Here is a 27,742-nt window from a genome sequence, read left to right on the forward strand (position 1 = left end):
TTGTTGTTATCATGGGTTTCTAAGCAACCAAGAGTGAGTCGGAGGGAGACAGACGTTTGTGCTGGACTTTGCTCCTGGCAGCACAAAGTATTTATGTAAAAAAGAGAGAGAGCGACGGCTCCACAGCTGCGCGGGTTCACGCGAGCGCGGTCACGCGGACCTGAGCCGTGCGGTTAATCGCAGGCTTATAAATGGAAGAGATTCAAATGTTAGAAGTTTTCAGAAAACACACCAGCCTTGGAGAGCTGTGGAGAAGGCCAGCCCACATCAGCAGCACTTAAGATATGCTCTGGTGAATGGCTTTCCCCCAACCCCTTGCTGACACAATGTTTATTCTTTAGCTTGCCCTGATCGACAGCAGCCTGTGTGCCAGACCATAGATTTAATTGAGGTGGATAGTTGTTAAAAGTAATCTACATTAAGCTTGTGGTTGCTTAAATTCAGTACAATGACATGTGAGGTGAAGTGATATAGGTAAATATTTAAACTAATGAAGTGCATAGAGGCACTTGACCTGTGTGAAAGACTGTCGTCTTGTTATGAGCCATTGTTGAGATATGGAGCACACCTGTGAAAACAACTAATATGCTGAACCCTGTATGAAACATCTAAAAGTACATGATGGAGGAGCTGTGTTGAATATGTAAGTGTAAGACTTTGCCACTGTGGGCAGAGCATGCAACTACTGTGTGAGGTTGCGTTGCAGTTTTTTTCTGAGCTGATGAGCAAGCTACACGTTATCAGATCAAGAGCTGTCTGGGAACTACTCAAAGAGGGGGAAACAGGGAGTGTGCAGCGTTTCCGTGAGCAGTTTTCCTGCATCTTGACTTGTGTGTAGAGTGTTCATAACATCAGCATCATGTTTTTGTTTATTTGTTTTGTTGGGTTGAAAATAATTAAATAAATGTGTGATCATGCCTATGGATCACCATGGCACGTATCTCCAGCCATATGATTTATTTATGCAGATGACAAAGTGAGTGTGAATGTGTCTGACATCACAGTGTTTTTGTGCACTGTGCAAAAGTAATTGCCTTTGATTGTGAGTGAGAGCGGTGATTCTGCAGGTCACCAGCTATTGTAACGAAAAAAAAAAAAGAGTGAAAAAGAGACAAAAATTACATTGTAGACGAAGAAAAATAATCATGGGAAAAAGGTTTCGTGTTGATCAGCCGAAAAACAACTACAATGTCATTTTATGCTTTTAAGAAAGGACTGTTCACACAAACACACACACACACAGAGAGATGTGTGTTGATTAAGCAGTGATGATAATAATGAAATGTCTTAGTTTGTCACTTTCAGGTGAAAAGCAGACCTGAATAAATTTTCCACATGCAACAGTCGGAAGAAAGTTATAGTTTAACATCATTGGAAACATGCAGGCCAAGTTTCTGGCTGACTTATTTACAGTGCCATGTGTTTCTCAACCTCACAAGCGAGCTCACTCCTCCCTGAAGATAAGGAATGCAGCTCCAAAGCAATAACATGATAAAGAGACAGCAGCAAGTCCTGAGCACAAAAAGTCCCAGCAAAGCAGCAGCAATGTGGACAAAGCAGCAGCAGAAGAAAGCAAACCCATCTTCCTGTCTGATTGGATGAATTCCACGGAGGGGCGAGCAAGATGGCGGTGGCAGCATGTTGAAATGCTCAAAAAGGACTGAGTGACTCGGGCAAGCCACATGCGGCTAGCATGCTGGCTAGCGACATGAAAGAAATGGACCCTTTCAACGTGCCAGCGCTGTGGTGGGAAAGGCTCCATCATAAACACGCCCTGCACCGAGGTTCAGGCCAAGAAGAAGAAGACGATGACTTCCAAGCCCAAGAAGGTCAGCCTCAGCGTGGGCGAGCTGATTGTGAAAGCCGTGGCCGCTTCCAAGGAGCGCAACGGCCTGTCCGTGGCCGCTCTCAAGAAGGCTCTGGCTGCCGGAGGCTACGATGTGGACAAGAACAAGGCCCGTGTCAAGACCGCCATCAAGAGCCTGGTGGCGAAGGGCACTCTGGTGCAGACCAAGGGCACCGGGGCCTCCGGATCCTTCAAGATGAACAAGGCTACTGAGAGCAAAGCCAAGAAGCCCGCCGCGGCCAAAGCCAAGAAACCGGCAGCAGCTGCTAAGAAGTCGCCCAAGAAGGCAGCGGCAGCACTTCAGACACTAGCACAAAGTCAACCGCATCAGAGGAGGGACAGGACAAAGCTGAAGGAGAAACTGCCTGCTATTGGACTATTGAAGTGGCAGAGGACAATAGTGAGAGTGGTGAGAACACAAATTTTGTTATTAAATGTGGGAAATCAAAATTTGGGTTAGCAAACTTGGGGAAAAGAAAACTGACTGCTTAAGTTGGAAAATTGTGAAGGAGTCTGAAACATATACAAACATATACAGAATCACACAAAACATGCATTAACCCTACTAACACAAACACAAGAGAGCTTATGAAGATTAGACAACATCTTAAGCGTGTGAGTCTGTTTATCATCTTGTCCAAGTCACCTCGTGTGATGCAAAGACCAGTGGACTCATAGCACATTAGTTAAGAAATGATTAAATAATAGCAGAGAAGTGTGTAGGAAAGGCAGCTTTAAGAACATGCTCTGCTGGATATGCAGCTCCACAGACATGCATTAAACCTGCCTAATAACACAAACACATGTAATGAAAATTAGCTTGTTATCTTTCATCAGTGTTAAAATAGTGTCAATTTAGCAGACACTTGTTCTCAAATACTGAATTTATCCAATAAAAAAAAATTGACTCTCTAGGTTGCAGGACAGCAGTTTAACTTTTGTGGGGAAAAAAGATCCTGGTTTGACCAACCAGTGATCAGACAATAAATTTAGTTGTTAATATAGTAAATTGGGAGAAGCTTCCTGCTTGATTGATGCAGCTCAAGTTTACTACTAAATTTACTGTATGAGGGAAATTCTCTTTTAGTGATAACATTTTGAACATGCATTTCTGTCGTCCTGTCATCCTAGTGGGTTAATAGCTGATTCAAATTAGTTGATCGGTCTTAGATTAATGAAAGGTGACTGAATTCTAGCACGAGTGAATGAGATGTGTTGGAGTTGTTGTATGTTGAGTGGAGACTCTAAAACACTGAGTTTCCTGTTTTGATGTGCGAGTGAATCCTGTATTTAGATACACAACTCTGAATACATCAGAACAAACGTCTTTTGTGAAGTGCATGACAGCATGTCACATGTTTTATGATGAAGGGAAAAAGGAAAAATTGAATAAAATAGATCTGTGGCTTAAATGAGTGAAGAGCACAGACCGGGTGATTAAACTCATAGCTAATATGACATTAGGGTTATGTTGTGTGTTGTGCAGTTGATGGTTGGTTTGGAGTGAATCTAGCTGATGATTCTTCTCCTGTTGTGAAGATGATGAGGAGTTTGTGTCATGACTTAACAAGGCCTTTTTATTTTGATACTTTCACAGTGCACTGAGAGTTTGGTTTGATAATCTCTGTTATTTTTTATTTTTCATTTTTGAACAAGTACTGATTTTTGCTTGTGAATTTCTTTTCTTTGAGCAGATCTGCAAGTCGGGAATTAAAAGCGTTACACGTCGTCAAGAAAATTGTTGCAAGTGAGTTTCTCCACATTTAAAATGGGTTCAGGAGAAAGCCACTTATTTGGGACAATTAGGAAATGAGAGTCCCCCCCAAAAAGGATTCAACGAGGAAATCCAGTCTAAATAATTTTTCTTTTTGAAATAACGTCGTTTTGCTGAGCGTGGAAACGAATGCGATGATAATTTCCACAATTAGCAAAAGAAGGAACCACTGAGTGAATGAGTAAGAATTTTAAAATAACTGACTGACTGACTGAACATGATTGTGTGAAGCTAACCCCCACCTGACAAAGGTGCAGATGAACCCATGTGTTTCCTTTTACAGGAGCAGAAAGATGACAGCAACACTCGAGGTTGCATGATGATTTAACCTTTTAAATGCCATTTTCTTTATCAGGTGTGTTATTCATAGGCTTGAGTTGCTCACAGAGATAACTGTGACAAAGTATGCATACGCCTGCGCAAGCGCTAATATTTGCATTTTCTTTTCTTACAGCATGCCAGTTCTTCATGTGAATTGATGATGCGATTTATACCAGGACAACTGGTTGATGTTTTTTCCTACTACAGGATTTCTGGGTTTATGTGTGAGGAAAACTGTGTTTACAGGTTATGAGTGGTGATGCTGTTGCATTGTGTTGATGGGAAAATGTGAAGGTTACTTTGATAATGTGAATAACATGTGTGAAATTTCCTGTGTTGAGAACTGGTGTTACTTCTTTCCACAGCTAGGGATGGCTAACTTTATGGTGTCTTTATGGCACCTCTGGAATGTGGATGGCCGACGCCTGCCCACCAGGATAATCAATGTGTGTTGCTAATGTTTGTTTTTTGAGACTGCATGTACAAGATTCAGCAGAAGCGGACAAGTGACATGAGACAAGCAAATAAGAGATGCGGTGTTATGGAATAGTTAATATGGGCTCATTAGCTGGCCACTTTTGAGCCCATAAATAATATATGAGTGGAGTGACTTTGCTTAAGAGCAGTCACCGATTACATTAATGTTGCCTGAGTACATGGGATGATCCATGTCTGAGGCGACTTATGAAAATAATTGTAGTTTACTGATTTGAGAAAACCTGCACATGACACTTGTCTTGCTGATGTTGAATGCTTCTTGTTCTTATGATACAATTGTTTACAGGTATGAAGTTTGATTTTACTTCCAGATCTTGTTTTCCAGGCCATGATGGTGTGTATGCAGGCTCCTGGGAGAGCCAGGTGTTAAGCAAACTTAATATGCAAAACACACTAACATTTTCATTGCAGGATTATAGGTCCAGGGTGGTGCTGCTCCAGGGGAGGAGATGCCCTGATGTTGCCTGGGATATGATCTAGCTAATCTTTTTCTTTAAGACTGGAATCCAGGTTTGGTGAGTTGACGCATGGATGTGTCCATGCGTCAAGAGGAGGGGTCCAAGGATTAACATTAAACAATGTTTTTTATTATTGTTGCAGTGATTTGTGTGATTAGCCGTTTTATTTACAAATATTAAACCTATGCAAGTGGTGCACCCATGTTCAGATGAGGCTTTGATGGCCTATAAGTGAAGTTCACTGAACTAAAGAATGTGGTTTGATGATTGTTGACATACTCTCCAAATAGTTTGTCTTCCTAGCAAGGAAATACAGGTGCAGCAGTAATCTCCTGAGAAATCTTCAGAGGCCCAGTGAGAAGCGCATAGCTGACAGGACCAGGCAGTGGTTGAGGTCAAAGGTCAAGCTGGTTGGGGCCCATCATGAGATCAGACCTTGGAGCCACAGCAAGGACCATTTTAACTGCCTGCAAAATAGCGAGAGACCCTCCTGGATTTATCAGAGCCACTGCAAGAGGTCGAGGTCCCAGGAAACCCCGGCACCCTCAAGACAGCACAATAGAGAAATCTCACACTTGGTTGTTTCAGTGGTGAGGGGGGAGTGCTGATTGAGCCCCCGTAGGGTAAGCTCGCACTTCAACCTCCAGCCTCTGATCAACTCTAGGGCAACCAAGTGCGAGGCGTGACGGACCTGTGTGCGACGAGGACCCTCTTGGTTACCTTGACTACGACGCTCATCCTTATAGGACCCCAGCTGGTGCCGGAAACAGCTGAACCAGGAGGAAGGCAGAGGAGATGGACACATGACAACTCTCACCTAAGAGAGACAGATCCAGCAGGCCCAAAATCAGGACTATGCATTATGAGAAGGAGTGCCTGAGAGGATCGTCCACAGGATGGGAGCTGAGGCCAGGAGAGAGGCTTCAGGAGGATCAGAGATCATCTTCAGCACAGCAGACATCACACAGAGAGCTGTGCTACTGAGCTTCCAGGAGATCAAGAGGAGACTTCCCACAGCAAGATTTTAAATAAAATGAAAGATTCAATATTGACGCTGAGAAAGACAATTAAGGTGTACGACGTGCCCTGCCTTAAATCTTCAGCAGCGTTGGGATATGAAAACTCGAGGGATGAGGGCTCCATCGACAGCGTAGAAGCAGTTCGAGGATGACATCATGATTCTGTGAAAAGCACAGGAACCAGAAGCTATGGTGGTGATAACAGCAGTTTCCTATGAACATCACCTAACGCTGTGCCACTGTATTGTGCATACGATGACACTCTGAAGGCTGCTGGGATCATAACAGCAGTAAGATGACGGAACCCAGCACCCTTTCCACAGAGAGCTTTTTCTGCAGAGCGTGGACAATGGCAGAGTCATAAATATCCCCCTCACAAGACGAAGGTCTGAAGTCAGGTGATGGGGGCTGGTAAGAGGCCATAAAACTGGAGTGCTGAGAGGTCTGCAGCTTGGAAATAGCTGAGACCCATGTTGACGAACAACAAAACTAACTGGTATGTTTGAATGTTTATTCTACATACATTTGGACTCTGGTCCTATGGACAGTGATGGAAACAACTGGAAGAGACATTCATGACGCCCTGCAGAGCTTAAACCACTCTGCAGGGAGAGACATGTGATTTGCACACCCGGAGGAAGCACCACCAAGCTGAGATGTTTTTGAAAATGTTATCTTCTTATTTTCACTATTAAATTAACAATTTCTTTGTTTGCTCGTAAGATGCAGTTTGCCATGAGATGAGCTCAATGAATGGGATAACTGCTAATACATTTGTTGAACTGTGTACCTTTTCAGTAATTTAGGGTGATTTGACATATGCTGAGTATAAAAATGTTTGCATTGAAACTGTCAGACATGAGGTATTCATACCTGGGAACTTTTCAAGCATAAAGGTCAAAAAGGGGGGAAAATTTTAGATTTGTATTGTTGATTGTCATTTATGCTTAGAAATATTTATTTATATATGCTTAGAGTTTTGTAATTAGTTGTAGATTGGTAGAGGTTTTGATCCTTGATAGTCTGCAAACTTTGTGTGTATTAGACAGCACTTTGGGAGCATGAGAGGTCATACCGTGTCTTATTATTTTATGGTAGGATTAACGTAGTTGCGTCTGTTCTAGTCTAAGTGCTCTTTGTTTAGATGAACTGCAGGACTTCCTCACCGTGTTATCTAGGATGAACCATCTAGGGTGAGGGGGAGGCTACCCTCTTCCTGACCAAGGATGTTTGACCCTTTGATCAGCACCACACACACACACACACACACACACACACACACACACACACACACACACAGGCAAGGTACTCTTTGTGTGTATGTAGACGTCATATGTTAATGAACTTATGCATATTCATGTAACCTCAATAAAAGAACAGTGGTACGGGAGAACGGACGAGAGCAACTGGGGTCAAGCGAAGGAACGGTGCCTGTCCGGTTCTCTCCCGTGCACAAGAAACATGAAGAAGCTTGCCTACTTGTGTCTTGCTTTGCAGTGTAATTATATTGCCTTCAACGTTCCAGCGGATGGGTTCAAGCTACAAACCTATCAGTGACCAGACCACCACCACCACGACGGTCCAAACGCGGAGTCCCGATGAAGCGACAGCCGACCAGGCAGAGCTCATTAAGGTGGATACATTCATTCTCCGGCTGCCAAGATTCCATGAGAAACATGAAGTCCAGACTATTACTGCTAAAAAAAAGTCATTCAGTACAAATGATTTATTGGCTGTAGAGCGAGCGTTTAGGAGAGCGATCTGAAGCAGAGGTGACAGTCTGACGTCATCAACAGCTGACTGATGGGGAATTGACAGCAGACACCTGGAATGAGGACGTAGTCTCCCGGTACCCCTAGCTGTGGAACTGTGGTCTTGTAGAATACCAGGCTAAGGTGAAAAAAATTCCGCATTTCCAGAATTGACGCCGATCGAGGTAATCGTTCTGTTCGCCCGTGGCGAAAAACCGGGTAGGTGATAACCGATCGGCATTACCAGCGTCCTGGAGGGGAACCAGTACCAGATACCGGAGATGTTCTCTAACATGGAGCGGAAGAAATCCTCTCTGTCGGGTCCATTTCCTTTTAGCCCGGACACCAGACCTACCAACCCTTCTAGACGATCTCCTTACCATTTGTTCTTGCTCCTGGGATTCTGCTTGGAGCGAAGAACAGGTACAGGTAGTCGGGAGAGGGAGGAGGGCAGACAAATGGAGGAGGGAAAGCCTTGTGGTAGCTCTACCAGCTGTCAAAAGTTTTTTCCATACATAGTTTGATACTCAACAATATATGTGAACTGTAGATCCGAGTAGCAAATAAACCTTCATAATATACAACAGATGAGATGACAAGATAAAAAACAATATACTGAAGCAGTTGACAAACACACTCAGCAGCAACAGCAGCCAAGCTGAACACAAGCGCCATGTTCATCAACCAAATCTTGCAGTTATCATTATTGTCAGTCAAGAATACAGTGGGGCAAAAAAGTATTTAGTCAGCCACCGATTGTGCAAGTTCCCCCACCTAAAATGATGACAGAGGTCAGTAATTTGCACCAGAGGTACACTTCAACTGTGAGAGACAGAATGTGAAAAAAAAATCCATGAATCCACATGGTAGGATTTGTAATTTATTCGTAAATCAGGGTGGAAAATAAGTATTTGGTCAATAACAAAAATACAACTCAATACTTTGTAACATAACCTTTGTTGGCAATAACAGAGGTCAAACATTTACTATAGGTCTTTACCAAGTTTGCACACACAGTAGCTGGTATTTTGGCCCATTCCTCCATGCAGATCTTCTCGAGAGCAGTGATATTTTGGGGGCTGTCGCCGAGCAACATGGACTTTCAACTCCCGCCACAGATTTTCTATGGGGTTGAGGTCTGGAGACTGGCTAGGCCACTCCAGGACTTTCAAATGTTTCTTACGGAGCCACTCCTTTGTTGCCCGGTGTGTTTTGGATCATTGTCATGTTGGAAGACCCAGCCTCGTTTCATCTTCAAAGTTCTCACTGATGGAAGGAGGTTTTGGCTCAAAATCTCACGATACATGGCCCCATTCATTCTGTCCTTAACACGGATCAGTCGTCCTGTCCCCTTGGCAGAAAAACAGCCCCATAGCATGATGTTTCCACCCACATGCTTCACAGTAGGTATGATGTTCTTGGGATGCAACTCAGTATTCTTCTTCCTCCAAATGAGTTTATACCAAAAAGTTCTACTTTGGTTTCATCTGACCACATGACATTCTCCCAATCCTCTGCTGTATCATCCATGTGCTCTCTGGCAAACTTCAGACGGGCCTGGACATGCACTGGCTTCAGCAGCGGAACACGTCTGGCACTGCGGGATTTGATTCCCTGCCGTTGTAGTGTGTTACTGATGGTGACCTTTGTTACTTTGGTCCCAGCTCTCTGCAGGTCATTCACCAGGTCCCCCCGTGTGGTTCTGGGATCTTTGCTCACCGTTCTCATGATCATTTTGACCCCACGGGATGAGATCTTGCGTGGAGCCCCAGATCGAGGGAGGTTATCAGTGGTCATATTATGTCTTCCATTTTCTGATGATTGCTCCCACAGTTGATTTTTTCACACCGAGCTGCTTGCCTATTGTAGATTCACTCTTCCCAGTCTGGTGCAGGTCTACAGTACTTTTCCTGGTGTCCTTCGAAAGCTCTTTGGTCTTGGCCATGGCGGAGTTTGGAGTCTGACTGTTTGAGGCTGTGGACAGGTGTCTTATATACAGATGATGAGTTCAAACAGGTGCCATTCATACAGGTAACGAGTGGGGGACAGAAAAGCTTCTTACAGAAGACGTTACAGGTCTGTGAGAGCCAGAGATTTTCCTTGTTTGAGGTGACCAAATACTTATTTTCCACCCTAATTTACGAATAAATTCTTTACAAATCCTACCATGTGAATTCATGGATTTTTTTTTCACATTCTGTCTCTCACAGTTGAAGTGTACCTCTGGCGCAAATTACTGACCTCTGTCATCATTTTAAGTGGGGGAACTTGCACAATCGGTGGCTGACTAAATACTTTTTTGCCCCACTGTATATAGCACTTTTCAAACCCTCAAAGACCCTTTACAATTCCACTATTCATTCACTCTCACATTCACACACTGGTGGGGGCAGCTACAGTTGTAGCCACAGCTGCCCTGCGGCAGACTGACAGAAGCGAGGCTGCCATATCGCGCCATCGGCGCCTCTGGCCAACACCAATAGGCGGTAGGTGAAGTGTCTTGCCCAAGGACACAACGACCAGGACAGAGAGAGCTGGCTCATCAGACAGACAAGCTCATCTTGTAACCTACTGGTTCGCTGGTCAGCACACCAGCTGACTAGCGAACCGGTTAACTAGCACACTGGTTAACTAGCAGACCAGCTAACTGCAGCCACAAGCTGAAGGACAATTAAATGGCTTTACTAGTCCCTAAGGACCCCAAAGCGCTTTACATATCCAGTCATCCACCCATTCACACACACATTCACACACACTGGTGAATGTGTAGCCATAGCCACCCTGGGGCGCACTGACAGAGGCGAGGCTGCCGGACACTGGCGCCACCGGGCCCTCTGACCACCACCAACGGGTGAAGTGTCTTGCCCAAGGACACAACGACCGAGACTGTCCAAGCTGGGGCTTGAACCAGCAACCTTCCGATTACAAGGCGAACTCCCAACTCTTGAGCCACGATCGCCAATTAAATGTAGTGGAGATTTCAGGGATGACACTGGTGTGTCCGATTTAGTCTTTAACACTCCGGTCACTCCGGTGTGTCAGCCAGAATACCACTGAAGGCCAAATGATCCCAGCGTGTGGAATAAGGAGCTTAAGGTTCGGTTTGAGGCACTTTATTCTTTATTCTTGATTGATTCTTGTGGCTGTGTGGCTTGTGTGTGTGGGGTTTCTTACAAAAAGGAAGTACACAATACAAATACATGACATGCCTATGTTGGACTTGGTGTGGAAGCAGCTCCCAGTTTGAGTTCAGGAGACAGACACCCTCTCTACATTGAAGATCAGCTTCAAACTTTCCTTTTTGATAAAGCATATAGTTAGAGCTGGATCAGGTGACCCTGAACCATCCCTTAGTTATGCTGCCATAGAGATGGATAACAGACGGATTGTTGTTTTGTGTGTCTGCAGTCTGTCAGGCTGTCTGATCACACAGGAAGGCAGTACTTCTCTGGCCTCAGCCCTGAGCTCCAACCCCTCCCAGCTGAAAGAGCTGGACCTGAGATACAATTATCCAGGACACTCAGGAATGAAGCTGCTGTCGGCTCGACTGAAGGATCCAGGCCTGAGACTGGACACTCTCAGGTATGGAGAGTATGGCTGTATCCCAATTCAGGGTCTGCAGCCTTAAAGTACACAGCCTCAACGGTCCTGAAGGGCGGCGTACTCAAAGAGCGCTAAGGCCGGAAGTGTGAGGCTTGTGAAATGGGACGGTCTACCCTCCGTCGCGCTGCCCAGGTTGCCTAGCAACCATGATAGCTGGAAACACGTGTTTGACAGAAATGAAGGAGAACATATTTTGTTCATTTGTTTGTTTGTTTCTACACGAGCTTTGTGTGATTTAATCAGAATCAGAATCAGAAAGGGTTTTATTGCCAAATGTTGAGCGGGTTTACAACATTAGGAAATTGCTGCGGTGCTTCAGTGCAAACATACTGTTATAAATACTGTTATAAATTACGCTTAAATAGACATGAAAATAAAAATGAGAATAAGAATTAAAAGTGCTAAGTAGATAGATAGATATATACATGATATATACATGAGTGCAGGTGGTGATCAGTGCCAAACATGGAATGATGCAGTGAACACAGCGTAGGGTCATGTGTTAGTGGTGGGAACAGTCATACGGTTATTGTTCATGTGTTCAACAGCAGAGGGGAAAAAACTGTTCTTATGGCGAGAGGTTCTGGTGCGAATGGACCGGAGCCTCCTGCCTGAGGGGAGCAGGTCAAACCGACTGTGTCCAGGGTGAGAAGAGTCAGCTGAGATCCGAGCTGCACACCCCAGTGTCCTGGGGGTGTACAGGTCCTGCAGAGATGGGAGTCTGCAGCCAATCACCTTCTCAGCAGAGCGCACAACACGCTGCAGTCTCTGTTTGTCCCTGATAGTGGCTCCAGCGTACCACACGGTGACGGAGGAGGTGAGGATGGACTCGATGATTGCAGTGTAGAATTGCATCATTGTCCGTGTTGGCAGGTTGAATTTCTTCAGCTGCCTCAGGAAGTACATGCTCTGCTGGGCTTTCTTAATGACGGAGGTGATGGTGGGCTCCCACTTCAGGTCCTGGGTGATGGTGGTACCCAGGAAGCGGAATGAGTCCACAGAGGTGATGGGGGTGTCAGTCAGGATGATGGGGGGGAGTGGGGCTGTGTGCTTCCTGAAGTCCACAATAATAAGTATCTGGGGCTGAGACCACAGGACTGTAAAACATGATTGTTGGGCTTCATATCTGTACTGAACAGTCATTTAAGATTAGCTAGTAAATAACAATTAGTTAATGTTGTTCATGAGACTAAAGTCAGTGTAAATATGATATGGCCAATATTATCGTTATTATATTAATCATTATAAGTTATTACAGCAGTGAGTTTGAACTCTCAAATCAAATCACTTCTATTGTCACATCATATGTGCAGGTACACTGGTACAGCACATGTGAGTGAACTCTGTGTCAAACACTGAGCTTCAGTAAAGATTCAAGTTGCAGTTATTTATATGTCCTATCACCTTAAATCTTCACTCAAAGACACTCAAGTATCTTTGACAGTGTATATATAGATGTATTATATATAAGAGACAAATGTTATTCCTTCAGTATGTTGGCATTACTAAATGTGGCTCAATGCTTACATATATGTGTAAAAAGAAAATGTACGAGCTGTGATAACTGTTTCTGATAGAATGAAGAGTAGACTGATATTGTCATGATCCTGGGTCTGTTGACCCAGCGTTTTGAGTTTTAGTTTATGTAAGCCCGTCAGGTTTCCTAAGTTCATTTGTTATCATGCCTAGGTGTTTCTAGTTCTTATTATTTCCCCCTCGTGTTTCCAACTATGTTAAATCTCCCCTGCTCTTCATGCGTTTCATGTCCGTGTCTTACGTTGTCAAGTTCGGGTTGTCATGTCTATGTCTCTTTATGTTTCCTGTTTTATTGTGAAGAGGTCTGGTGTTTCTGTGTTCATCGTGTTCAGTTTTACTCTCCCACGGTGACGTCATTATGTTCATGTGTGCCAGCTGTTTCCCCATGTGTTCCCACTTCCCTCATCATCCTGTGTGTATTTAGTCCGTGTGCTTTCAGTCATTTGTTGTCAGGTCGTCTGCTCATCCATGTCTCATCCCCAGGTACCCATGTCAGTTCACTATGGTTAAGGTTTTTCATGTTTTGTTATTAGTTCACCCAGTTTAGGTTATTGTTTAGTTTTCACCGATGCCCGATTATTTTTACCCTCATTGCTAGCCTCAATAAACTAGAGATGGACCGATCCGATATTACGTATCGGTATCGGTCCGATACTGACCTAAATTACTGGATCGGATATCGGAGAAAAATAAAAAATGTAATCCGATCCATTAAATATCACGAAAGCACCTCACAAATCTTGCAACACGCCGTAACTCACCTCAGAACGTTAGCACGTCGGAGCAGTATGCATCACGTGATAGAGCGGCTGTGGCATGCGGGACCTGTCGGTGGTCTGGATAGCATTTGGAGCTTCGCTAGCAACCCGGCATTTCATCTCCGACAAAGTTATCCCGAGAAAAGTAAAGCAAGTGTGTAAGTCCATCTCTGAATGTTTGTAAAGCATTCCTGTGTTAAGCTTAACAAGCGACTGCCTCTCCTGCTGCTACTTCAATCATGAAACTGCTTAACGATCAGCTGATCGGCTTTTCTGTCGCGAGTCCGTCTCTCTTGTTTGCTTTTGGCCCACTTTGCACCAGAAAGAGGAAACCAGCGGCTGAACAACAGCAGCACGTTTAAGCTTGATCAGCTGTTGTTAGAATGTATTTAATATTACTTTCTACTCCAGGATCTTTTTCTACAGCTGACGCTGGTAACTGTGCAGGGGCGGATCTAGCAAAGTTTAGCCAGGGGGGCCGATAGGGCATTAACAGGGAAAAGGGGGCACAAAGACATACTTTTCTTTCTTATTCTCATTTAAAATGTCTAGCTTTTAATAAATAATTATCTGACACCCAAAGTTTTAATTTGATGTAAAATGAATAGAAGTCCATTACTGTATATAGTAACTATTAAGTCTAATATATATACCCTAGTAAGCTATAGTACTTTTTCCTTTGGGAAGGTACCATCTGTGCAGTCTGCAATTTTGTTGAAGAAAGATGTTGAATCTATTTAATATTTCTTGAAAAATAATTGATTTCTGTACATTTTTTTTCACACTGCATCAAATTAAAGTTGATTACGTCGATTAAGCATCATGAGGTGGAGCGTGAGGGGTGGTTCCCTATTTTTTATTTATTTATTTTTGTTGTTGCTGGGAGTTGGAACCCTATTAGTTAGGTTGCTTAATATTTATGCTAAGTACTCTTTAAAATACCAGAATAGGGAGGATGGTCTAGGTTTAAGTTTATTAGATTGATCAGTATTGCTGAACTATGAAATATTTTTTTTGCATACAGGTATAACAGAATAGCTTTAGTGTAGTTGTTGTTTTAAACTTGAGTATGAACTTATACAAAATGCAGCAAGATATTTAAAAAACAGTTTTGTTGATTAAAAAAAACACTATATCGGATTCATATCGGTATCGGCAGATATCCAAATTTATGATATCGGTATTGGACATAAAAAAGTGGTATCGTGCCATCTCTACAATAAACGGCTTGTTTTGTTTATCCACACTACGTTTTGGTCTGAGTTTGAGTCCTCCTCTGCAACACATACGGTCTGCCCCAGCCAGACCGTGACAGATATATGAAATATTCCTTTATTGGGTGAGAAAATCAGACCATGTCATAACTGCTTTAAGTCATACAGAATAGATATCAGAGCCTTAAACAGGCTGACTTCTGCTAAATGGGTCAAACTGGGCAGAAAGTATACAAACACATAACATCCTTATAGAATATGATGTAACACTATAGATCAACTTACCTCAGAATATATAAAGCATATAAACAATTACAGCAATATGATGCAACAAACACAGCAGTACTACTAATCCAAAATACTCAAAGCTTCATAGAACTGAAACAAACATTTATTTTTAGGTCCATTCTGCTGCTGATACATACTTTAGGTTTCTGAATGTTAAACTTGTTGCTGCCTTTCATAGTGTGTAACTTGAAGGCCCTGAGTACTTTCTCCCACACTGAAAACACTGGAATGATCACATTATTTGAACATTACCTAATAAGACTGATTCAGGACAGACAGTTATGTTAAACTATTCTAGCAGTCCTTCACAAACAGGGAACAGTCTGTCTATTCTCTCCATCTGTCAGCTGCTGCTGGCTCTTCCTCTTCCTCTTCCTCACACACTCCTGAGTTTGTCCTGGTGGATCATCAGGGGTGCAAAGCCTCACAGATGATGTGCAGCAGTGGGTCCCTCAGTCTGTCCTCACTCTGGACACTTGCAGTTGTCACACATGGAAATCAAATGTGTGATAAGCTGCAGGATTCAACCACAAGTGTAACTTATAAATACATGTTCATACTTTTATTCCACAATCAGAGAGAAAGAAACAGAGAGAGAGAGCAGGACAGACAGACAGGTGACAGTCTCAGGTGTATACAGTGCTACACAACAGCACAGGAGAAGGAGGATTTAGTGTTTGTGTTATTACGAGTGCTAAACAAGAAGAGTTCCCAGATGGTGCAGTGGACACATGTGTGACTCCTGTGATTAAAGCATCTTTCTTTCAGCTTAACGAGTGAACCGTCAGCTCGTTCAAACACACGTTAAAGTCCGTTTGGCTCGACACCACCGAACAGAGGCAGCAATGTAACATAGCTAACATTAACAGTGCAGTGAATCCTGCTTGTGCCGTGATATTCAGGACTGCAAACCGAGCAGCATCACTGACTTTCAGCTTGTTGTGTTTGTGGATATATGACTGACTTTAATTATCCATAAAATCATCACATTCTGTGTAAGATTAAGGTCAACTATTGTATTATTATATTTGAAAGGCTTTAAAAGCAAGTAAAAGCTGAACATCGCTAATAGCAAATAACTTTGCCGACATGTGGCCAACAGTAATGTTTTAATGTTCGTCATTATTGAACATTTGCACATAAATAAGTGACATCATAGTCAGTACTTACTTTTCACAGTTTACTCTTCGGCCGCTCCGCTTCTGCCGTCTGCAGCAAAATTATCCACACCGACTGCCGCGCTATGAATTGTGGGATATGTTGGGCCACGAAGTCTACACTGCCACAGCCTTAAAATTCAGGAAAATGAAGGACGCATTTGAGGGCTGCATTTCGAGCAGCCTTTGAATTGGGACAGCCTTCGGCGCGCCGCTGTGACGTAATCGGCCTTAAAATGCAGCCTTTAAGGCTGCAGACCCTGAATTGGGATACAGACTCTGGCTCCAAAAAAGCAAGATGGCAGCCTCCACAAGCGGGATATTTTGGCTTCATTTTTGCACAATGGAAGGAGGCGGGGTCGCGTCGTCCATGTTTTCTACATTCATTGGATGAGAGCATAGGAGCATGCAGGTGGCTTCTCATGTTTCAACTTTTCAACTTACTGTTAAATATATGTAACTAAAAAAATATGTAAAATTGCCACTGGTAAATGATCTCCCTAAAGTATAATTTTGTTGATGAGGTAATTGTCACTACATGGTCACAATGCAATGGATTTTCATTTGTTATATATGATTATAAATACATTTGTTATTTGTTAATTAGATTTGTTGTGATGTTGCACCTCAGTCGCCTAGAGGCCCCGCTGAGGAGAGGTGTTCATGCAGAAGTCGAGTAAAGTGAAGTCGCTGTACTGTTTTGTTTTTAATTTAAACAGTTATGGGAGAATAAATCCGCCCAGCTGGCAAAGTGAGAGCTGACTCCTCTGGTCATTCGCACAACACAGCGCAGAGAACTAACAGCAATCAGAGTTTAACCCTTTAAGACCTACCATAGAACCAAGTCCGCCAGAGCTTACTTTATATTTTTACATGCTGTGGAGCCATTTTTGGGAGCATTTCAAGTTGCTATACATCAATACAACCATTATAGCCCAGATTTTAATAATATGTATGCATTAAGTCCATAGTAATTACATAAATTACAAAAAAGTGCAATAAACTACAAAAAAATTGAAAATCGTTTTTGCTTTTTTAACATATATTTCTAGTTACAGAAATTTAAGAGGCTTATCCCTCAAAACTATAAAAAAAAAAAAAAAAAAAAAAAAGTTGCACAAAATATTTTCCTACCATAGGAAATTTATTTTGAGTGTCTTCATAGTTTTATTTTTGAAATACACCGATTTTAATGTGGGAAACTGCAGGAAAAACGAAAATAAATATTATACTGCAAATTTGCAAAAAAGCAGCATATGCATCACAATAAACTATTTCCAGCAGTGCAATATGAGTTCTAAGCATCCCAGAGACGACACAGAAAGTCATAAAGTCAAAGATAACTTTTAAAAACACCAGTATAGGCTCATGAGGCCCTGATGGTAAAAAAAAAAAAAAACTACATTTCCGCAAAAATGACGTCACTTCCGGTTTTGGGCAGGTAATGGTGGATGTGTTGGTATAACTTTAATGTGGTAATATGCTTTTGTTTGTATGATTTGGCACCCTCTTGTGGCCACAGTTGGTACTTGGGAAGTTGTTATGCCCAGCTAGTTTGCTACAAGTGCTCAGTGGAGGTGAAACTTTTGCCCACGCATGCCTGTAAGTTTTCATTACATACTATAACCTTAACTATCTGATTTGTGATGCATGTGTAATGTGCATATACTGATTTACTATTTCAGCTGTGTGGTCATTACTCATTTGTAAAGCTACTTGTGTGCTAGCGACTGTATATTAGCATGTGTTTGCTAACTTGCTATGATCAATAATGCTAGTTAACTGAAGGTGATGTTTATGTTTAATTTAGGCAACCTTAAGATTTATGTTTTTTGCTGGTTGTCATGAAAACTAAGTTTCAATTAGTACATTATGTATGTTCAGTGAATGAGAAGGTAATTATCTGTTTTGTGTTTATTTAGTTTTACAAAAAGAAAAGAGAAAGGAGAGTAATGAAAATGGATAAAGGATACCATGTATAAGAAGCCTCAGTAACATGGCCTGTAAACTGGAGATGCAGATCGAAGTAAAGAAGAATCTCAGTTCAAAGCATTCTCTTCTTCTCATTCTGTTCACTGTCTGTCAAACTGGATAAGCGAAATCACGCCCACATCTAGTGAGGACAGAACAGTGGACATGCAAAAGTTCGCGCTGACGTCTATTCCAACGTAGGAAGTGTTATGAACAGCTGATCGGATCAGCAAAGCGTGTTTCTGGAATATTATGTTTTTGTTGCTGCAAGTGCTTTTTATGCAGTTTTCGCAAAGCTTTATGTGGAAGGAAACCGTGACCGAGGACAAGCTGATGGCATAAGATGTAAGTACAACTCCTCCGGTTTCATATGCAAAAAAAATTATTGGTTGCAGAGCTACCGGGATTTAAAAATAGTTACGCAAAACAGAGCGTGCCCGCTCCGACTGGCTTTAAAGGGTTAAGGCCAGACCGGCTACAAGAGTCTATAACAAAGCAAGAGGAATTTAGGCTGTCAGGTTTATATTGTTGATTGTCATTTATGCTTAGAAATATTTACTCATATATGCTTAGAGTTTATAGTCGATGTCATATTGATAGGGGTCTGATCCTCAGTAGTCTGCAAAGACTTTGTGTGCATTCCAGAGTGCTCTGACATACACACTCAGATCCTAGGGTCATGGGAAGAGGTCGTATCTTCTCTTACTGATATATGGTATGGCATGGTATGACAAACACATCTATATCTTGTTGGGAAATCAGTTTCACCCCGTTCTTTTTATTCCTCGGGCATCCAGAGATGGCACCGGACCCAGTAGTCATTTTCACAAAAACTTTATTCATCTTTATTTAAGCAAATAAATAAACGGGCGTAGAACTGGCACGTCTTCCTTTCTTCTAGAAGGGAAGACGTGCCAGGCCGGTGTCCCTCTGCAGATCTTCACTCCTTTGTCTGTTACAGCTAGCTTTATAGAAGTGACCCCATCATAAAACCCCCATGGTGTGCTGCAAACTCTGTGTGTCTGTGTGTATGCACGAGCACGTGAGCGCCTGCGTGTGCACGTACCCGTGTGTCTATGTGAGTCCACGTGAGTGACTGTATGCGCGTACCTGTGTGTATGTGTGAGTGCACGTGAGTGAGTGTGCGTGTGGATGTGTGAGTGTAGCAGTTTAAGCCCTGTGTGTGTGTCTCTGCGTACGTGACTTCCTGCCGGTCATAAAAGTAATCTCACCCAAGTTACACCAAATGCCTCTATACAACAGAGAAAACAGAGTTAATTGTGGGGATGAACAAAAGTATTTTACCAGCACAATATAATCTGCAGTATGATCATTGCTTTAACAATGTAAGAGATAGCTTTAAGATGGCCTTAAGATGTTTATGCGTACTGTTATCATATTAACCTTGTATTCCAGATGCAGTTATAACTATTTTATACATATTACATATCTGTGCTTCTTTTGAGTGGATGTTCGGTTCATTAAGGGTCTTAAGCTTCACTGGCGTGACTGTCCAGGTGATACATGCTGAGGGAAACTAGAACATAGAAGGATAACTGCAATACATGCTTATAAAACACTTATATCAGGTTATTTTATTGGTCTGGTCCGGACGGGATTCCCGGCCGCGTCCTCAAGTCATGCGCGGCTCAGCTGGCTGGATTGTTCACGCACATCTTCAACCTTTCCCTCTCTCTGTCTGTAGTCCCAGCCTGCTTCAAAATGGCCACCATCGTCCCTGTACCCAAATCCTCCACCATCTCCTCATTGAACGACTGGCGACCTGTAGCCCTGACCCCCATCGTAAGCAAATGCTTCGAGAAGCTGGTCAGGGACTTCATCCGCTCTGCACTACCCGACTCACTGGACCCTCTACAGTTCGCATACCGCCACAACAGGTCCACTGATGATGCCATAGCCCTGACACTACACACTGCCCTGTCACACCTGGAGAAGAGAGACACGTATGTGAGGATGCTGTTTGTAGATTACAGCTCAGCATTCAATACCATCGTTCCCTCGAAGCTGGACAGGAAACTGCAGGATCTAGGACTGAGCAGCTCCCTCTGCAGCTGGATCCTTAGCTTCCTGTCTGACAGACGCCAAGTGGTCAGACTGGGCAGCATCACCTCATCCCCCGTCACACTGAACACTGGTGCTCCACAGGGGTGTGTACTGAGCCCTCTCCTGTACTCACTCTACACCTACGACTGCACGGCCACTAACAACTCCAACATCATTGTGAAGTTTGCGGACGACACTACAGTGGTGGGTCTTATCACCAACAGTGATGAGACAGCTTACAGGGAGGAGGTCAGCGCCCTGACCCACTGGTGTCAAGACAACCATCTCACCCTCAACGTCGCAAAGACAAAGGAGTTGATAGTGGACTTCCGGAGGTGCAGAGAAGTACACACCCCCATCACCACCAACGGCGCTGCTGTGGAGAGAGTGAGCAGCTTCCGGTTCCTTGGAGTACATCTGGCTGAGGATCTTACGTGGTCAGTACACACAAACAAAACAGTGAAGAAGGCGCAGCAGCGCCTCTTCTTTCTCAGGAGACTGAAAAGATTCGGCATGAGCCCCCGCATCCTCAGGACCTTCTATCACTGTGCCATTGAGAGCATCCTCACTGGATGCATCACCACCTGGTATGGCAACAGCACCGCCTACAACTGCAAAGCTCTCCAGAGAGTAGTGCGGTGCTCTGAACGGATAATTGGAGGTGAGCTTCCCTCCCTCCAAGACATCTACAGGAAGCAGTGCCTGAGGAAAGCGGGGGAGGATCATCAAGGACTCCAGTCACCCCAGCCATAAACTGTTCAGACTGCTTCCATCAGGAAGGAGGTTCTGCAGCATCCGGTCCCGTACCAGCAGACTGAGAGACAGCTTTTTCCATCAGGCCATCAGACTGCTGAACACTTCATAGACACCTCAGCTTCACTACTGGAACTTTAACATTATGCACTCCATACTGTACAGTAACGCCACTGTTTTGCACATGTCTCACTCTGTATATTTTATTTTATATATTTTATGTGCTGTACCAATGTACCTGCACATGTGATGTGACAATAAAAGTGATTTGATTTGATTTGATTTTATTATCGTTTATAAGTTCATATTCTTGTATTAAGCCTTTAGTAGAGGTTCTTGATTAAAACATTTATTTAGTAGATGACATATACATAGTTTCAGTTCGGTTATTACATATATGAGAGTGGCTTCTGTCTCTCTGTCTGGTGAGAGGTCAGGAGCTAGTCGGCGAGGTGAAATAGGGTGCAATTTTGGTTAGCACACACACACACACACACACACACACACACACACACACACACATACACACACACACACACACACTCAGTTAGAGAGAATCATTTATAGGTGAAAGTTTAATCATGTTTTGCTCGGGGTTGCAAAAGATTTTTTTTTTTTTTTTTGATTTTGATTTTATTGATTAACATTCAAATTCAAATCTCAGTGAAAACAGTGAAAAAAAAACAAACAAACAGTGAAAACAGAACAAAAATCTACCATAAAGAAAGAAAGCATGAGACAAGAGCAGTTTGTCGCAGAACTGCTGCTGATGTGTCAAGATGATAAGCGAGCATCCGGCAGTGACAGGAAGTACCTGCCGTGAAGATGAAAACAATGTTCTTTTTAAACTTTGTTAAAAGTCATTGTGGTTTTGATCTGACCTATGTATGAAATGGATCTGACGTTGAGGGGGCGTCATTAAATTTAAGCCCTGATGGTATAAAATATCTGTTTATGCTTTGATTAAGTCGGAAATCAGCCATGTCTGCGAACGGAGCTGGTCTTCCCAAGCGTGTATTTCATTAAAATCAATTGTTTGACCAAGTGCTTGGACAATGGTTGTTTGTACTCTCCTTCCTCAATATTTGAACCTTAACACCTCTGAGGACTCACACGTGTGTGCTTCAGCCCACACACATATATGAAGCACTGCGACCTCACACAGAACTATTTTACACATCCAACCAGAACACAACCTGATCATTTATATAGTTTACTAAGTTCAGCTTCACCTGAACATCAGTGATGAAGCTGCTCTGACTCCATCACAGCTCACAGCTGTTGGAATGAGTCAAACAATGAAGAAGGTTCAGAAAACAGCTGATGATTTTACAGAAAGATGATGCAAACATGAGAATGGACAAACGATTTTTTATTAACACACTGTTTATGTCACGGCTCGGGGCAGCGGCCGTGTGAAGAGTGGAAGGAGGACTCAAATGCAGTACTTATTCAGACGTGAGGGCGATTTATTAACAATACCAAACATAAAGTGGAGATGGCAAAACAGAACTAAGGATGAACTAAACTGGGAAAAACTACACCACGGAGTAGCAAACCTGACATGAAGGGAGAACAGCAGGGAGAGGACGCAGGGGATTTCACAGAGAATGAACACAGACGACGCGAAGAGGAACAGAGGAAAACACACACTATAAGTGCATAGAGAGACACTAGGAAATCACACACAGGTGGGGGACACAGCTGGACCTGATTAACCTGACGAGACAGGGGAACACTAACACCAGGGACCAATAGAGGGAGCACAAACCCAGAACCCAGTATCTAAAATCCCAAAACACAAACCATCCCAAAACAGCCACGAATAATAATGAAAGTAATAACAACAAAGAACACAAACACAAAGTCACTGAGTCATGGCCGCAGGACCATGACAGTTTATGTTTCACTCTGCATGACATCATCAACACTGTGACACCAGGGGGCGCTCATCACCAGCCTGAGGAAGTGTGCAGTGATAATGGGGGGAGACGCAGTATTGTGTGTACTACAGTTGGACAGAAGGAAAAACTTCTGAAAATATTTTCATCCTTCCCAAAAGTGTTTAAGTCAAATGTTAAAAACATATAAGTACAATAAAATACAGGGTCTTACATAAAACTTGTAACGCAGTTGTGCACTGAGTACCTTTCCAATGTTCCTTCCTCAGATGATTGTCCAGCTGCTGAACACATTAACATCTGTTATGTAAATGTAGCCGAGAACCAACCTGAGTACTTCTGGGAAAATAAAAAGGCAAACGTCAAACGTGCTGTATTATCTTATTTATGTTGAATGTTGACTTAGATCCACACCACGATTTATGAAATTATAGAACTAAAATAACAACAATTGTCTGCTTCTTTAAAATTTCTTTTATTACATCAAACCAGTGAAAACTGAAAAAAACAAAGAGCTGTTAGCATGTTTAGACCTACTTTGAGACAGAGACTGTAAAGTTCTGCACTTTAAATCCTGCCTGTGTTCCTGCAAATGATTCACACTGAAAGTATCTTAGTTTAGTATTAAGTGAGCCACAAAGCAGCCTAATAGCTTTAAAAACAGTAAAAGTAAATGAAATTGCCAGTTTCAGTGTAATTCAGACTAAAGTCCAGCTGTCTCATGTCCAACGAGAGGGGATCAGATTTTGGATCACTGCTACACGCCATACAAGCAGGGCTACAAAGCTGTCTCACACCCGGCTTTTGGGAAGTCTGACCACAACGCCATCTTCCTCATCCCCCAGTATAAACAAAGCATACGGAGGGAAGAAGTAACCACGAGGGAGGTAAAACGGTGGACTGCCCAATCAGAAGCTACGCTACAGGACGCACTCAACGACGTCGACTGGGACATGTTCAGAGCATGCGCAGTCGACATCAACGAGTTTACGGAAGTAGCAGTATGCTTCGTCAATATGCTAGCGGAGGAGATTATCCCCACTGCGAGAGTCACCACATTCCCAAACCAGAAACTGTGGATGGACCGATCGATCCGCACTGCAGTAAACACCAGGACCGCCTCCTACAACGCGGGTCTCGCCACTGGCCATATGAGCGCCTACAAAGCGGCCTCATACGGCGTGCGGCGCGCGGTGAGAGATGCCAAACGCCGGTACCGGGAACGTGTGGAGTCCCACTTCCACCAGGGCAACACACGGAGTATGTGGCACGGACTACGCACCATTACGGACTACAAAGCCAGGGACACTGCGCTGATCAACGCGGACTCTGCATTCACCAACGAGCTGAATCAGTTCTACGCCCGTTTCGAGGTTAGCCAGGCGGCTAATGCTATCTACCGCCTGACTACCGAGGACAGTGATGTCATCAGCGAGAGACCGGTGACCAGCATCGCGGAGCATGACGAGAGTGAACACAAGGAAAGCGGCGGGGCCAGACGGCATCACCGGCCGTCTGCTGCGCTGCTGTGCTGACCAGCTAGCAGGTGTGTTCACTTACATCTTCAACGAGTCCCTGGCAAAGTCTGTGGTCCCCACATGCTTCAAAAGATCCACCATCATCCCTGTGCCCAAGAACAGCAAACCCTCATCCCTGAACGATTACCGGCCAGTTGCACTGACCTCGGTAGTAATGAAGGTGTTTGAGAGGCTGCTGAAGAACATCATCTCCTCCTCCATCCCAGACACCACAGATCCACTGCAGTTCGCCTACAGATCCAACAGATCCACAGAGGATGCCATCGCCCACGTCCTACACACCACTCTCAGCCATGTGGACAAGAAACAGGGTAACTATGTGCGAATGCTGTTTGTTGATTACAGTTCAGCGTTTAACACAATAGTGCCCTGCAGACTGTTCACAAAGCTGAGGGATCTGGGACTTAACAGCCGTCTGTGTGCATGGGTGTTGGACTTCCTCACTGGCAGAACTCGGGTGGTGAGGGTGGGCAGGTGCTTCTCCAACAGCATCACCATCAACACAGGAGCACCTCAGGGATGTGTCCTCTCGCCACTGCTCTACTCCCTCTACACTTCAGACTGTGTGGCCACCCATGGCTCCAACACCATTGTGAAGTTTGCTGACGACACAGTGGTGTTGGGTGCCATCTCCAACAACGATGAGACGGCCTACATGGATGAAGTGAAGAATCTGGCATCATGGTGCCAGGACAACCACCTCCAGCTGAACGTCAGCAAGACCAAGGAGCTGGTGGTGGACTTCAGAAGGGGTCAGCACAGAGACTACAAGCCCATTATCATCAATGGAGCTCCAGTGGAGAGGGTGCAGTCCTTCAAGTATCTTGGTGTCCACATCTCCTCAGACCTGACATGGGCTGCCCACATTCAGGTCCAGACCAAAAAGGCTAGGCAGCGCCTGTATCACCTACGACAACTGAGGAAGTTCAGGGTCTCTCCAAAGATCCTCAGGATTTTCTATACAGGCGCTGTGGAGAGCATCCTCACACAGAACATGACATCGTGGTTTGGGAACAGCTGTGTGAAGGACCAAAAAGCTCTCCAGAGAGTGATCCGTACAGCAGAAGGCTGCTGCAGGATTGCTCTCCCCCCGCTTCAGGACACCTACACCAGGAGATGCCGGACTAGAGCAGCGCAGATACTGAAGGACCCGTCCCATCCTGGCAACAAACTGTTCCAACTTCTGCAATCTGGTAGAAGGTTCCGCATCTTCCGGGCAAGGACAGAGAGACTCAAGAGGAGCTTCTATCCCCAAGCCATCCGTGCCCTAAACACACACACCCGCCCTCTCACATCATCTATAATTGACTGAGTCAGGACTCTTCCAGACACTAAACCAAGGCACAATGTACATTTCAATTCCTTTAATTTTAAATATGTTTATATTGTCTATCCTGTAAAATAGTCAGATGTCTATTCATATTAATGTACAGAATTCACCTGCTTGCTGCTACTACTGCACATTCACCCAATGTATATACTACATATATATATATATATATATATATATATATATATATATATATATATATATATGTATATATATATATATATATATATATATATATATATATATATATATATATATATATGTATGTATATATATATATATATATATATATATATATGTATATATATATATATATATATATATATATATATATGTATATGTATATATATATATATATATATATATATATATATATATATATATATATGTATATATATATATATATATATATATATATATATATATATATATAATGTTTTTCCTCTACACCCCCCCCCCCCCCCCCCCCCAATTTTTTTGCACATGTCGAGGAGCGTGTCAGGCTACATTTCACTGTGTGTTATACTTGTATAACTATGCATGTGACAAATAAAGAACCTTGACCTTGACCTTGACAGATAAGGAATACCATTAAGTCAACAGTGTCTGAGTGAGTACTTCTCTGGTTAAAGTCCCTGTTTTCTTTCACCGTTTGTTTGTTTTTTAGATTTGGAGTCTGTGGTTGGTTAGATTTAAGATGAGTCATTGTTTTTCTATCCATGGTAGGTACCACTACTGAGGCTCAGGAAAAATGAGGATAATTAAGAGGAAGCATCAGTTCTGTCTCATCTAACTACACAGGATTATAATCATGCACTTATGTCTCAAACTAAGATAAAATGAGTTATTCGCAAATGTGAGTCTTTAGATTATCATAATAAGCATTTCTATGTCTTAGACATCATATCCATTTCTAATGAGAGATTATTTTTTAAATGAGGGAAACCTGGTCTAACAACACGCTTACAACAGAGCTAAAGGTTCATCACATGTGAGACGGTGGGACTCTCTGATAAGAACTGAAACACTGTGTGTAAACAGCTGAGACAAAACTATATATAAACACTCATTTATTCCAGTTTAGTTTACAATGATTTTAAAGTAATGTGGAACGATTCATGTTCATGAGCTGTTACAAACACAACTATTTATTTGTCTTTATATGGTTGGACTACAAGGCTCGTGTTGAGTTTCTTGGAATAATGTGTGAATAACAGCAAGAAATGATCGTTTTCCCATTTTACCAAAGTGGAATAACATCACCACAGCAAACAAATAATGTTATTGTCTGCAGCTAAAATATATAGTGAACATGGTTTTATAATAATGTGCAAACACAACCTCACTCTGCTATATACGAGGAGCCAACCACAGCTGTGCGGGTCTTCATCCACGACCTCCGCCATCATTTCTTTGCTCATCATCATTCACTTAATTGCTTAGATTGGTTTAAATCAAACTCCATTACAGGTTCAACTCCATTATATAACAGCATGTTGACTTTGGATCTGGTGTGCAGTGCCACCTTAAAAATGAGGAAACTAAGAGATTATAAAAAAAAGAAGTAGAAGAGTTAAAGAGCTGCAGCAGATTAACAGTTTCTGACAGTCATGTGTTAGAAATATAACGATTAGATGAGCTGAGGGATCCATCGACTGCTCAATGAAGCCTCATCAGAAACAGTCTCAGTGGAAGGATGGCTCTATTCTTAAGGAAGGACACAGGCAGAAAGACTGGCGTCTGTCACACAGGAACTGGACTGAAAATCAGCTGCACATATTCATCAGTATGTGCAAACATGTTATAGGTATGGAATTCAGGAAAGTACCATCAGAAGTTGATCCACTATGCAAATGTCTGATTGGCAGTGGCTTCATTTTTCACTATGAACAAAGTGCTAATGCAGTATGCAGCATCACAGGACTTCAGCCATGGATTGGCCTCCCCAGACCTCAACATTAC

General features: G+C 43.1%; 1 protein-coding gene across 1 annotated transcript in view; it reads left to right on the top strand.

The window, feature by feature from the left end:
• The first annotated feature begins 1,624 nt into the window (after positions 1-1,624).
• The window catches only part of LOC146714003 (uncharacterized), a 28,540-nt gene continuing 2,422 nt past the window's right edge, over positions 1,625-27,742 (top strand). The window contains exons 1-3 of the mRNA XM_085439474.1: positions 1,625-1,630; positions 1,716-2,255; positions 11,149-11,249. Coding sequence (XP_085295600.1) covers positions 1,625-1,630; positions 1,716-2,255; positions 11,149-11,249 — 647 coding nt within the window. The remainder of the gene's footprint in view (positions 1,631-1,715; positions 2,256-11,148; positions 11,250-27,742) is intronic.

Source organism: Copadichromis virginalis, linkage group LG3 (genome assembly GCF_057382275.1).
Source record: "Copadichromis virginalis isolate Kocher_CV1m ecotype Utaka linkage group LG3, C_Virginalis_male_GT1.1, whole genome shotgun sequence".
Taxonomy (NCBI): domain Eukaryota; kingdom Metazoa; phylum Chordata; class Actinopteri; order Cichliformes; family Cichlidae; genus Copadichromis; species Copadichromis virginalis.